This window comes from Branchiostoma lanceolatum, chromosome 1 (genome assembly GCF_035083965.1).
Source record: "Branchiostoma lanceolatum isolate klBraLanc5 chromosome 1, klBraLanc5.hap2, whole genome shotgun sequence".
NCBI lineage: Eukaryota > Metazoa > Chordata > Leptocardii > Amphioxiformes > Branchiostomatidae > Branchiostoma > Branchiostoma lanceolatum.
This window is the reverse complement of record NC_089722.1, coordinates 2,700,131-2,713,488: the sequence shown is the minus strand read 5'-3', so window position 1 is coordinate 2,713,488 and position 13,358 is coordinate 2,700,131. Positions and strand designations below refer to the sequence as shown.

Below are 13,358 nucleotides of genomic sequence, written 5' to 3'. Positions count from 1 at the left end.
CGAAGGCTGACGGGAAATGATGTCGTGGCTCCTTGTTGGCAGTCGATTCTGCCAACTACAGTCGTAGGCTCGACTAAAACGTCCTAAGACGGATGTGACAGCGCCGTTCGGTGGAATTACAACACAAGAAAAACAGCTTGCCATTTTATAAGCCACACGAGCTGCTGCTTACCGTTCCAGACTGACGCCATCTCCAATTCTGGTGAGACCTTATTTAAACACTTGCTTATATACATTTAGAGGACAAAAACGCCGTAATCTGGGTCGTCTCTGGCTATAGTCTGTTGTTACGGGCGGGGTAACGCGACACAGCGTTCTTAAGCCCGGAGTACTTCGTGCGTAAAAACACACACACGCTTCGTAAAGGGGCGAGAGTAAAGTGAGCCGGATGACGAAAAAAACATCAGCAGCTTTCTTTTGCCAATATTATGACTCGCTGTTAAGCAGGCGCCACACAGCAGAAAAAAAGACCGACAACCCCTACAACAGGTTTGCGAGTTATAAAATGACATTTTCGGCAGCAATACGCGGTTTTCTCCTGATTACTGCACGATTCTTAACTCGGCCCATGTTCACAGGTCTCCTAGCCCCTGTCCAATGTAACATGGTAGATCTTTAGTTGAAACATACGCTCGATTCTCTGGCGATATCAAATTCGGCAACCCCTTGGCGATCGAAAAATTCGGCCGACGGTTGTTGACACTAGCACTGTGTCGCCGGTTAGAAGAGGGTGAACCAGGTTTACAGAAGACTCCGACACACACTAACCGCGACAGACTTTACTTTCGGGCAGGTACGGAATGTGCTTCTATATAGGACTCATTATCTATCAGTCAGTGTGGGCGGTATGATATCGTAAACTTGGTATGATATCGTAAAATTGTCTGAATATGCATCGTTAGACGTGTTTTTTTATAACACACATGCTGTAGTGAACAGAAGCCACGAAAAGAGATGATTACTAAGATAGGCTATAAAGCTCTGCATAGTACTAGTAGTCAAGCCCAGTTGCTAATCAGTATTTTGTCCTCATTTACAGACTAACCAGTACCCTAAGAGCGTCCCTGCACTGCGCTGAGGTCGACTTGGTACCGTCTGGAGCGACCATTACGTAGAGAGAATACCCCATGCCATGGACGTCGAGCAGCAGAAAAATGTACTAATTACAACGTAACAGCAACTACAGAATTTGATGTGACTTTGTATTGCGGTTTTATGAGTTTCTCTACCGCACAGGTGGCCACGGTAGAATGGTACTAACCTGTCACCCAGTCTACCGTTGTTTTGCCGGGCTCTATTCGGAGCAGAAGCTGCTCTCTACCGCTGGGTTGATCTTTGGCGCCCGGTAGTAGTTTTACGCGGTAGTAGTTAAGAATTTCCCGTGGTTGACCAATTAAAGTCATACCGCGTAAAACTACTACCGGCCGGGTGCCAAAGATTACGCCGGCGGCAGAGAGCCCCTTCTGTCCCGAAGGGAGCCCGGCCAAACCACGGTAGACTGGATGCCAGGTTATAGAATTGTACTCTTTTAAAAGTAGTTTATTGTGAGATTTAACATGGCCAAATGTTTTTTTTGCAGGAGAAACAAGCTCCGGCCCACGTTACACCCCGAGAGTCCACAGGTGCGTTCTGTCACTGTTTACCCGTAAATACAGACTATTGATGGTGGTCATTGAACCAACATTGGGTAATGTTGTTCGTTAGTTTGCGTTCAGATCACCCTTGAAATGGTGCATGTAGCTTGCTGACCACAGAGCTACACGAACACTTCAACTATAGTCGCTCTATGCTAGTACGAACCACTTACAATCAGCCGATTTGTACATAAGAGCTGTTGCCAGAACTTTAGGTAGTGTTATTTTCTATGGAGGTGTGCGTGGTGCAATGAACGTATCTGTATATGCAGAGAGTTCTAGCTATAGCGTTATACCTATTTCCCTACTTCACACATTTAAGTACTGTGCAAAAATTCATATTCCTAATGCGACTAGACAAACCTCCCATTGGAAAACACGACTCTGTTCTTTTATATCTATAACCGAAAAGCGAGGAGAAGTAGAATTTATCTAATGATATAGTCATATTCTTTTATATCCGTTAACTGTACTTGTTATTTTGGTTCTGCTGTGACATGTACTTAGCCAAGTGTGGCAGAAATGTGCAATAAAGGTCTTCATTCATTATATGAATTATATCTTCAAAATCGAGGGCGATTCAAAAAATAAAATCATTAGTATCATATAGCAGGTCATAGGGTTATCTTGAAATCAACTGAATGTGAATACACATATCTGAACAACAAATCGAGATATTTCAGTCTCAAGAAGATGTGGGGTATACTGCTGCGCCACATTTCAGCTAATTTCATTAAAAGATGAACAAATTAATGGCATTACTTTTCTTTGCCCTCGGACATGTACATGGCGAAGATTCGGCATTGCACCGATATCTTTTGCAATCTAAACCGATATCGTTGTTGTCTACTTTGCGGTGAGTGCGTATATTTATTTAGAACTATTAAACAAAGAAACTGTTGACTTTCTTGTCCAAACGAGATATCGGATTGTTATCCAAGCTATATAAGTGATACTTTGATACGTGATTCCAGCGGTATACCGACCATCCGCGTTGTAACTTTAAAAAAAAGTTTTCATTTGCACCACATTTGAACTGACAGCGAAGCAAAATCTATTGTATGTGTGATTGTAATAAATAGGTCAAGAAAGAATCAAAACAAAAGCTAAGTTGCTCTTTCGTTTATAAACCCTAAATTCTAAGTCCATCCATTGATTCAAAAGGAACTGAATCAATGCTGAAAAGTTATGACTGTCTTTTTAGGGAATATCTAGACTCCAATCGGGATTTCTAACGGCAGAACGGGTGATTCTCAGATTGTTCACGTATATTTGTGGCAGCACCTTACATATCAGATCCCGAAAGATTTACGTACACAAAATCGCACACATTGGTCCTTATTACCGATCATCTGATCAGATTTTTAAAAAATGGTGACGTGACTCAAACCGTTGATCTCTGTTCCAACAGGTCCATTAACTAACGCTGTTCTTCATTGGCTGGCGCATGTGATCTCTGTTCCTACAGGTCCATTAACTAACGCTGTTCTTCATTGGCTGGCGCATGTGATCTCTGTTCCTACAGGTCCATTAACTAACGCTGTTCTTCATTGGCTGGCACATGTGATCTCTGTTCCTACAGGTCCATTCACTAACGCCGTTCTTCATTGGCTGGCGCATGTGATCTCTGTTCCTACAGGTCCATTCACTAACGCTGTTCTTCATTGGCTGGCGCACCTGATCTCTGTTCCTACCTGTCCATTAACTAACGCTGTTCTTCATTGCCTGGCGCACCTGATCTCTGTTCCTACAGGTCCATTAACTAACGCCGTTCTTCATTGGCTGTTCCTACAGGTCCATTAACTAACGCCGTTCTTCATTGGCTGGCGCACCTGATCTGTGGAAGCTGGGAGGAGGTGGCGCGAGCCGCGAACGTCTCCCGGGCCAAGGTCAGTAATAACTTTCAAGGATCGTAGGGTACTAGTACTCTCCAAGCAGAGGATGGGTTCCGACAGTTTTTTTTGCGTGTTTTTAGGCGTTTTTGTCGGGCTTTCTACTTTGTCATTTTTTTGTATCTAGGTCTGTAGAGGCAAAAAAGAAGACAAAGTAGAAAGCCCGACAAAAACGCCTAAAACACGTCAAAAACCTGCCGGAACCCATCCTCTGCTTGGAGAGTATCGTAGGGCACATGTTTGACATTACATTCTTTCTGACAGTGCTTATCAACATTTACTACTGTGTGGATTATCTCTTTGGTCATCTATGATGAATTGTAAGATAATGTACCTTACGCCCCCCTCTCACTGAACCCGCGGCACGCTGGCGGCGTCGCTGCGTCCTAAACTGGATTTGTGTTACCCTTGACTTTATAATGGGATTATCATTCAAAACGTACAAGTATGACCAAAAAGACAACAGAACACACAAAGTTTAAAAAGATTCGTTTTTGTCAGTGAAATTCGTTGAGTGCTTTGTCAATTCGATCAGCCGCAGTGATGCCGCCAGCGTGCCGCGGGTTCAGTGAGAGGGAGGTTTAACTCAGGACTTCATTACTCAAACTGGACGTTTTGCAGTACAAGATTCATATTAATTTATCCGTGTGCTACCAGAAATAGCATGTGAGATTATTTGAGGGTTACTTCTACTTGCGCTTACAGAAAGTAAAACTGGACCCTAAATTGATGTGTTAATTGCATACGTCTATTTGTCACTTTATGTATCATTATATCTTTGCTTGATTCTTTTTCCTTCTTACCATCTTCTATGTATCTATTTATTTCTGGTTTTATAAAAACAAGGTCAGCAAGCTACGGCGGCAGTTCCCGGACGACAGGGACGAGGCCGCCTTTCAGATGCTGGTGCGTAATATAAATCATAGTAGCGCATAACGAAATTTGTGCGTAAGTAGATAGATCCCTTAGATCTCTAAGGAATGGACACTCAGCGTGACTGTGCGTGTGACTAAGACTACGGGTCTGTGCAAGACGGATTTAGGCTGTCCCGTGCACCTGAGACCTTTTAGTCAGTTACCACGCCCATTATGACTAATCTTGAATATTGCGGAATCATGGCTTTAGTATCAGCAGCGTCTGTTGTGAAACACATAAACAAAAGAGAGTATGTTAGAGGAGACAGACCGACTCTAGTGAGTGTGGAATAAAGATCGTTTCTCCGCCACGGCAACTTCTGGAGTCTGTCTTCACTTTCCACCGAAGAGCCTCTCTCTGTTACTCCTTACAGGTGCACTGGCGCAGCAGCCAGGCTAAGGGGAACGACGCTTTCCGGGAACTGGCCACAGCTCTGGAGTCGTGCGGGTTCAACAGCGTGGCGAAGGTGCTTCTGAGGAGGAAGGAGTCCGGGCTGCTTCTCCGGAGCCCCTCTATGATGGAAACTGAGAGCAAGGTCAACGGTACTCCGGAGAAGGGAGTGCTCCAGGTTGATCCCGTGGAGTCCATCACTGATACAGATTGAGAACAGGGGAGAAGGCACTCCGGAGGAATGAGTACTCCGGACTGCTCCAGGGGAATCCACTACTGATACAGATTAAGAAAGAGGCGAGGGTGCTTCGGAGGAGGAACACTCCAGATTGCTCCTGTGGAGTCCATCATAGATACAGATTTAGAACAGGGGCAAGTCAGGGCACTCCGAAGGAAGGAGCGCTCCAGGTTGATTCTGTGTAGTCCATCACTGATACAGATTGAGAACACTGGCGAGAGTACTCCGGAGGAGGAACACTCCAGATTGTTTCTGTGGAGTCCACCGCTGATACAGATAAATAAAAGAGGCAAGGGTACTTTGGAGGAAGGAGTGCTCCAGATCACTCCGGTGGAGTACACCACTGACACTGATTGAGAACAGAGGCGAGAGTACTCCAGGGGAGGAACACTCCAGATTGTCAGAAGGCACAGTACCTAATTTTTGTCACAAATGTTGTGTTTATTGTACAGCACAAATTTATGTGATTTATTGGCTTTCGCCGTATTCGTTGAACTCAATCTAGGCCCAAACTAGATTGTAGATTATTTATATCGCCATCTGTAATCTTGTGTTCTTGATATTTGTGTGCTTTGAATAAACCATTTTGAAAAAGACAGTGGAAATTGTTGTGTAGTGAAAACTGGTGTAAATCATGGTAGACCAGTGAAAACTAGTGTAGATCAGTGAAAAGGAGAAAAATAAGCCATTTACCATTGATACCTCATGTACATTAGACTAAGTGAACTCAAAGTAACAAGCAAGCAACTGGATATACTTGGAAATGGTCAGACGTTTAAGGTAGCATTCACCAAGTATCTTGGATGTTAAACCTTCATCGACTAAGTGAAGACTAGTAGAAGGAGAAACTAACTGAACTACAAACTAGTATAGCATAGACCACACTGCTGCCTGATAAACAATCTTAAGAAATAAATCAAGAATGGTTTTCCTGTCCGTGGTGCTGAATGACATGTAAATCAAGTTTTAATTTAATAGCTAGTCAGATAATCAGCTATTTCAACACAAAGGATATTTCATTTGTAACCCTCTGACACAAAATATGTACCTGGTATTTCCCCAAGGAAAAAGAAGGTTTTAAGATCTTTCTGCTTTCTTAGATGCGCCTAAAGAAAAGAAAGTATTGTAATCTTTTAAGGTGTTGATGAAAAATATAACTTTCCAAAAGGAAACACCTTTAAAGATAAGCCTACCCCATTTTAAAATTACGAGGATATACCTTATGTATGTAACATGTAACAAGACCAGAGACAAACAATATACAGTACTATATGTTGTGTATTGAAAAATTGTGCTTTATATTTCAACTTTCAATGATTAACAGTGGGAGAGTTCATACATCAAATCATTTGAAATAAATATCACGCAAAATAAGCCAATCATAGGCAGCAAAAAGCTGAGGCAACATCAATTTAACATGTTGGTTCTGGGGTATAAAACAAAATTATGTTGAACTGGAGTCTAATGGTACCTTGGTATACACAGAGTTTCTGGGAGCAAAAATGGTCAAATTCATTCTCTCGGGGATAGACAAACTATTAACTTCACCATGTCTAACACTTAAAATTCACAGTTTTGCTCAACAAATCACTTAGTAAAAACAGATACGAGTCCTCTTGTAAGCTACTACTAATATATACATGTATCCTAGGAGAACAAATTGTTGTGTTTCTGGTTACCTGACCAACCCTAGCAAAGACACCCTAGCATTTTTTATGTATCATGATGTCCACTTATACAAACTATTCTCACACACAAACTCCTTTATATCTTCTGTACACCCCTCTTCAATCCCCGATTCTGCATTGTTGATACGGTTGAAAGCTGCCGTTGCTTCGTGAGTGCTCAAAGTGGCGCTGAAGTCCCCTTGTTGTGAGTGTTGGAATAGGGAACACAGCTGTTTCACCTGGAGAGGGAGCAGGGGGCCACTGACCTCCAGGCTGTTGACCTGGGTCAGTTTGCCAGCTTCGGTCTGTCGGATGCTGCCTTGTTTTACCTTTGGATAGGAAAGAAATACATGACGTTGAGTTGAAGAAGTGTCATCCTTCAACTCAGTCGAAGATGACTGCTTTACTTTACTTTACTTTATTTACTCCCTTTCATATGGAATGGGACTATTAAGCGAACATTGAACAATCAAAATTAGATTTGTATGACCTATTACGTTATGAAATGAACAATAGTACTATAATACTACTACAAATGTATTATCTGAAAGACAATAAAACAAACAAAATAATTTGTCAAATGAAGGAAATTCTTTATCAATTGAAATGTCATCTCAATACATTCAGACCTTCTTGAGATATGCTGACCAAAAGTATTTGGAAATAGACCCACACAAAAAAAAACAATACCTCCATCTTTAATGGAGGTAACAAACCTTCAGTGCCCGTAGCGTTGCCCCCTCGAAGGCTATAGGAGCCAGAATAGTGGGCGGTACCCCGGCCAGAGGCCCTGATTGGGTGACCAGACTCTTGCTGTTGATGAGGAAGTTGAACAGGGCCTGGGCGTCGCCCCCCTTCACCTGCACAAGGGACTCTGGGAAATGGTCCACCGTCTTCATCTTGCTCCTCTGACTGGTGTTTGGAGTCAAGGTAAATTGTAAATCCTCAAATTTTATTATAACTCGAAGATGTGCCTCCAATATATCACTAATCTAACAATTGTAGACGACATGTTTCTACCGTGAACTTAAAAACACCACTAGTGATACTGAAGAAAAGTGATGGATGTCACTTGAAACGTTCGGAAGTAAATCTCTGAATTTTATCCAGTGGTAGAATTTGAATGGTCTTTATGTACCTTCCTGTTAGTCATTCTGGCTCTCCTCAGACACAAGACCTCTATTCAACATCTAATGTCCCTAGCTGAAGCTAGCTACAAATGTACTTACATGTATTTACACCTGATTGGAGTAAAGGAAAGTCAAGTAAAGTGCCTTTTCCCAAGGGCACAACATCACAACATCGTTGCATGTGATCAGAGGATTGAACCCCAGTACCTCTTGGTTCTGAGCGAAATGCTGTAGCCATTATGCCAGACAATGCCAGTTGTGGCATAGACTTCTTGAAACTACCTTCCAGTTCGTGCCCTCGACGTGCATAGCATTCAAATGCCAATTGCAGAACTGTGGACAACAATCACTGTCACAAAGAAACAAACAAAGAAACAAACAAACCAAGTTCTTTGTGTCTCGGACTAGTTGACTTTTAAAACATAAATATTGTATGCTAAATGTATCAATGAAACATCATGGCCTGTCAGGAATCTAAACTGAGTACCGCCAGGATCTGAGTGAACAACCCTAACCACAAGGCCAGTTGATAAGTTAGAAGGCCTGTTGTGGCCTGGACTAGTTGAAAGGATACACTTTGACCTTCCTGGGGTCTAACTCAGGAAAGCTGCTCTTGTCCAGCCCCATGCTCTCCAACCAGCAGGATGCTCCTGAGTCATCTATGGTGATGTCATCATCATCATCATCGTCATCACTCATGTCATCTCTAGTAATAGTAAACAACAAAAGATACAAAAATTGAAGTTCTGCTGCAGTACCAAGGTCACATACCAGGGGGCCCAAAATTGACCTTGAATTTTGGCTTCACAACACCCACCCACATACCAAATACCATTGTAATCCATCCAGAGGTTCTTGAGTTGTGCTGACTACAATAGTCCAGAAACACACACACACACACACGGACAGACAGACAAACAGACACGCCAAAAACAATATCTCCATTTTTCATGGAGATAATCATGGATCAGTTGATGGGTAATGTGGGTATCTCACTGGACGGCCCTAAATTGCGCCAAAATGCAAAAGGCATTTGCAAGTGGTGCAAACTGGCACCAATCAGTCTCTTGGCTTACACTTGGGTTTTGAGTATTCTCAACCAGAATATTTGGAAGATACAATCATTATATAACACTGACATTTTAGAAAAGTTTTGTCCGAAGAAAAAGGTACCTTTTCACTGGACATGGCTCACTCCCATTTTCTTCCTGCTGGACATCTGTGCTCAACTTTCTGCTGGAACCTGGACCACCAGACGGCACAGGCTGTTTTGCTGCAAGGGGCATCTTGTAGATGACTCCTGGACAGAACAAGAAAAAAGATAATGAAATAAAGTGCCGACAATTGCTTTCATTGCTCACACTCACCCATAACTTGTTTAAATGTAAATGTAAAAAACGTTTCTGAAAAAAAAGTGGTAATTGTTAATCATAGCCATAGATATATATAAGGACGTCAGCTGTTCTAAACCTTATATCATCTTAACATCTAGAGATTTTATCTATTGGTATTTTCGTCAAAAATGGCTTCATCAAAACATATATTTCCCAAGTAATATCATCTGCATGTCAACTATAGAAATCATCTGATTTACATATAATATAAAAAGTGATTTTTACCTTCATTTTCCAGAGCCTCCCTGAGTCCCCTGGATGTTGGAGTCAGTAGTGCACCCAGGGCCTTAGCGCCACCTATCTGATCCCCATGGAACAGCACGGTGAACTGGTGTCCACACACATAGAAATATGGGCACATCTTGGCCTTCAGCAGCTGGAATATGGACCGGAAACTGTTCGTCCTGGAACAAAACAGATTCAACATTTTTTTTTAACCATGTTGGATACAACGAACTTACTACATACATCATCGCTATGGCAACATTGCTATACCTACCTACCTAGTGTATGTGTAAATCCTATCATGCGATCATCATTTAATGGCTTTACCAAGTTGGTAACTTGATTTGGACAGGCCTGACTTTGACATAACTGGAGTCCATGGAAATTTTCTTGACTATTCAAGATTTTGAACAATTTCCCTTTAAGGAAAAATGCAATAGCTTCAAAAAGTGGACCATGTACATGTATTTAATGGCTAAATGCTGTCTCAAATTATGGATTTCATTTTCATTTTCACTCCTATTTATCTAATACATTATGTATTCTCACAATCAAAGTTACTCACCAGTCAGACATTAACGCCTCTTGTATGTTTGGGATAATCGTTGATGGTGGCCCTTTGCTGTGTTAAAGGAAAAAAAAAATAAGAATATCAAACAATATATATGTTGCTCAATGAAAAGACTACCATTAGAATACATAAAAACTTGCTGACAGAACTTCAACACAAATCTTAAAATGCTATGTACACTTGAGCAACGATCTACTAAAATTCAAATCAGGGACACCAACATTGAGGTCAACACTGCTTGATTTACATTAAAAGTGAGATAAGAAAATGCTGTATAGGCAGCACTGCCGCAGCAGGTTTTTTAGCGATGATTTACAGACAGGGGGTCCAAAAATTGGGGGGTGGGGGTGCGGTAGGAGGCAGATGAGCATTTTAGCACTAAATCTGCTGTTTTTAGGCATCTTATAAAAGACAACACTGAGTGCAACTTAAACTGTTTAGTCAACAATTCAACGTAGTTTGCTTCTCTCTCTGTCTCCCAATGCCAGACTCTATTGATTAACAATTACTCTAAAATCACTTTAATATAGCGGCAGGAATATATAGCGGTTGGGGGAAAATGTAGTAGGTCACGCAACTTAATTTCAACAGTGGGAACAAACATTATAGTCTCAAATATTAGTGATCAAATATTAGTGATGATGAAATTTTAGCTGTTGACTAGTGACCGTTAAATCAGCTAAAATTAAGTTACAGTTAACTAATCAAGAATTACAGACAGTAGCTGGTAGCTTTGCATGTCAATCAATTTTCATGCTATCGGCATGAAAATGTAGAACACTGTGAAAGCCCCTCCCAGGTCTTACCTATCCACCTTCCTGCTAGAAGACACCATCCTCGGGAACAGTCTCAGCCAGGGCAGGTTGGGATGGATCCACGTCATCACACACTGTTGGAAACTGGAAGCCTGACTCTAAATGGTGAACAAAATAAATTGACAAACAGACATGTATTTTCATATCTTAAGTCATTGTAGGATAGCCATTGGACGAAATAAAGTATCCTAAGTATCTAAAATGATACTTCAGCATGTGAAGCATAGTGCCTCATTTACACACAACACAGACCATTACAGTGTGCTAGATACATGTAGGTCTTTTTCGTCCATGATTGGATGGTTTCAATACTGACAATACAGATACAATGAAGCACAAAATCATTAGTACAAAGTCATCTAAAATCTGATCAACAGGGGACTAATTGTTCCTTGCTCCTTCCTTCTTTCTTCCCTCCTTCACTCACTTAATCATGCAATAGTGGCTTTAAGATGATGACCTTACTTCAGGATCTGGCATTGTGTGTCTGTCCTGGCACCTGACAAACCCACAGACCCCCGCGGCCTCGTCTGTGGTCCTGATCCTGCCGCTCCAGGTGAAGGGGTGGGGCGAGGTGAACCTCACACGCAGCTTCAGGCTCAAGTCTTCAGGAAGTTCACGGCTCCCAAGTTTTGTCGTCGAACCTTCTGACATTTTCGCATCTTCTACCTTAAAAATGTAAAAACAAACTGGTTTATATGCAAGAAACTTTTCTGGTCCAATACACATATACATTATTTTTCTAGTTTTACAGTTAGAAAATAAAAATAAAATCTGTACAAGCTGTATAACTAACATTAGCACAAAATGAATGTAACTTACCAAATTCTTGTCTTTGTAATTTCAGTCTTTCTAATGATATTTTTATGATATGTATTTATTGATACATAAATAAATAAATGCACTACTTTCAAGCACTGTAGTCAGCCGTCTTATAGTTCAATTATTTCTCTAATGTCTTCTTCCATGTGGGTTCTAGTACATGTAACATTACCTGTGCTTCACTGTCTTTGGGTGGTTGATCAGTAGTTGGATGGCCGTTGCATGGACCATCTGATGTAGGCAGCCTGTTTGGACACACGTCAGCAATAGCCATAGGTGAAGATATCTGCATTTTCTGTGGGTGATCAAAGAAGGTGGAAAACATGAACCTTCTGCTTGGCATTGTAAAATGGCATAAAATTATTGATCAATACAGTTGGAAATCAGTTACAATGTTAACTGAATGGACCACCCTAAAGATTAATAAAACCACATAAAAAAGTGTTATCGAGGCCTCCTAATAGAGTCCTAAGGAATGTCTGAACATCGAGATATCAGAGTTATGAAAGTTGACGTTACCCACTATGATTCAAAGTTAACATCGAGCCTTGTTAATAAATTATTTGTGAAGTGTAACTGGTCGCTTGATTTTTTAATGTGTAGCTTGTTACATGTATTTCAGATCCAGCATTTGTCGTCAAGCATTACTGTTGAAATTGTTTGTACTGTGTAGTTGATCAAACTCCTGTGATTGCCACAAAGCCACAACGGAGTGTCTGCTTTGCCTTGCGTCAGTATACACAGACTAATCATTGCCAGACACCCCCTGAATATGAACTATAATGAACCAAGCTTCTTGCAAGAACAAGTCAGGCGTTGCCAGCCCTCCAGATTTTAAGGTTGCCAGGGTCCCCCCATGCAGACCCTCCTACACTTTGTACATATACGTCTATTCTACATGCCCATTGAGCATTACCTGATCCTCGTCTAGCTGAGACAGCCCAGCCAGAAGTTTCCCCTCCACCTCACCATCCCCCGTGTTGTCTTCCTCTCTATCAGACGACAATGTCCGCACAGGCTCAGCCCTCCCAACGTTCGCTCTCTTCGTGACGGAGCCGCAGCCGAAAGGGTTTCTCCTCTTCGCCTTCATTCTCGCGTCTTCTGAGGAGCCACACCCGTTCCTCGTCCTCAAGACACCGTCTGGCACGGTTAGCTTACTGGTCGGCTGACCGTTCTTCTTCCTCCGCTTGATCGTGATGACTTTTGGAGGTCTTTTCCAGTCGGGGGAGGGAACGTCAGACGACATATTTGGGTTCTTTTTCCGTCAGATCACGGTAATTTAGGCTCTGTTTTCCAGAAACTTACGTCAGAAAGTACTTTACAAGTTATCTCAAGGTGTTATGCAGAATAAAGAGAGTTATAAACGTCCAAATAAGGCTATATTCTTGATAATTTGTGTGAAATATACGCACAAACAAATCAGTAGGCCAACAAATTTCCCGCCTTTTGGATGAAACCTCTGTACTGTAGGCGAAACCATTAGAATATAAGGGCTGATAACCTATGAATTGTATTGAAATTATTGAACATATTGCATCAAACGTGTATAAATTCCATATAATAGTGCACTTTTCAAATGTTTGAATTCAATCAAGATGTTCAATTGGTAGCGTTTATCTCTTGATGAAGGATTAGGAATTGATAATACAGCCCCTAATATTCCAT

At 41.6% G+C, this 13,358-nt stretch overlaps 2 protein-coding genes across 2 annotated transcripts; one reads left to right on the top strand and one right to left on the bottom strand.

Moving 5' to 3' along the window:
* Positions 1-485: 485 nt before the first annotated feature.
* On the top strand, positions 486-5,983 carry LOC136429598 (uncharacterized). Its single transcript, XM_066419446.1, has 6 exons — positions 486-793; positions 1,040-1,156; positions 1,580-1,622; positions 3,429-3,523; positions 4,373-4,432; positions 4,815-5,983. Exons 2-6 carry the CDS (start codon positions 1,133-1,135, stop codon positions 5,043-5,045), a joined length of 453 nt encoding a protein of 150 aa, XP_066275543.1. The 5' UTR covers positions 486-793; positions 1,040-1,132; the 3' UTR covers positions 5,046-5,983.
* Positions 5,984-6,343: 360 nt separating this feature from the next.
* Positions 6,344-13,153, bottom strand: LOC136429593 (protein downstream neighbor of Son-like). Its single transcript, XM_066419433.1, has 10 exons — positions 12,610-13,153; positions 11,866-11,988; positions 11,337-11,540; positions 10,863-10,969; positions 10,051-10,107; positions 9,486-9,664; positions 9,040-9,166; positions 8,441-8,572; positions 7,453-7,648; positions 6,344-7,065 (listed from the first exon to the last, which is right to left on the bottom strand). The coding sequence occupies exons 1-10, from the start codon at positions 12,937-12,939 to the stop codon at positions 6,790-6,792; spliced, it is 1,731 nt and encodes a 576-aa protein (XP_066275530.1). The 5' UTR covers positions 12,940-13,153; the 3' UTR covers positions 6,344-6,789.
* Between the last annotated feature and the right edge of the window lie 205 nt (positions 13,154-13,358).

What these genes read in the sequence shown, in the direction of transcription:
- LOC136429598 (XM_066419446.1), top strand. Translation starts at nt 1,133, where the DNA reads ATGGACGTCGAGCAGCAGAAAAAT. An exon ending in CGAACGTCTCCCGGGCCAAG is followed by an intron (nt 3,524 to 4,372) that starts GTCAGTAATAAC and finishes TATAAAAACAAG; the next exon opens with GTCAGCAAGCTACGGCGGCA. An exon ending in AGGCCGCCTTTCAGATGCTG is followed by an intron (nt 4,433 to 4,814) that starts GTGCGTAATATA and finishes TACTCCTTACAG; the next exon opens with GTGCACTGGCGCAGCAGCCA.
- LOC136429593 (XM_066419433.1), bottom strand. Translation starts at nt 12,939, where the DNA reads ATGTCGTCTGACGTTCCCTCCCCCGACTGGAAAAGACCTCCAAAAGTC. An exon ending in CCAAAGACAGTGAAGCACAG is followed by an intron (nt 11,541 to 11,865) that starts GTAATGTTACAT and finishes TACATTTTTAAG; the next exon opens with GTAGAAGATGCGAAAATGTC. An exon ending in CAACGCTACGGGCACTGAAG is followed by an intron (nt 7,066 to 7,452) that starts GTTTGTTACCTC and finishes TCCTATCCAAAG; the next exon opens with GTAAAACAAGGCAGCATCCG.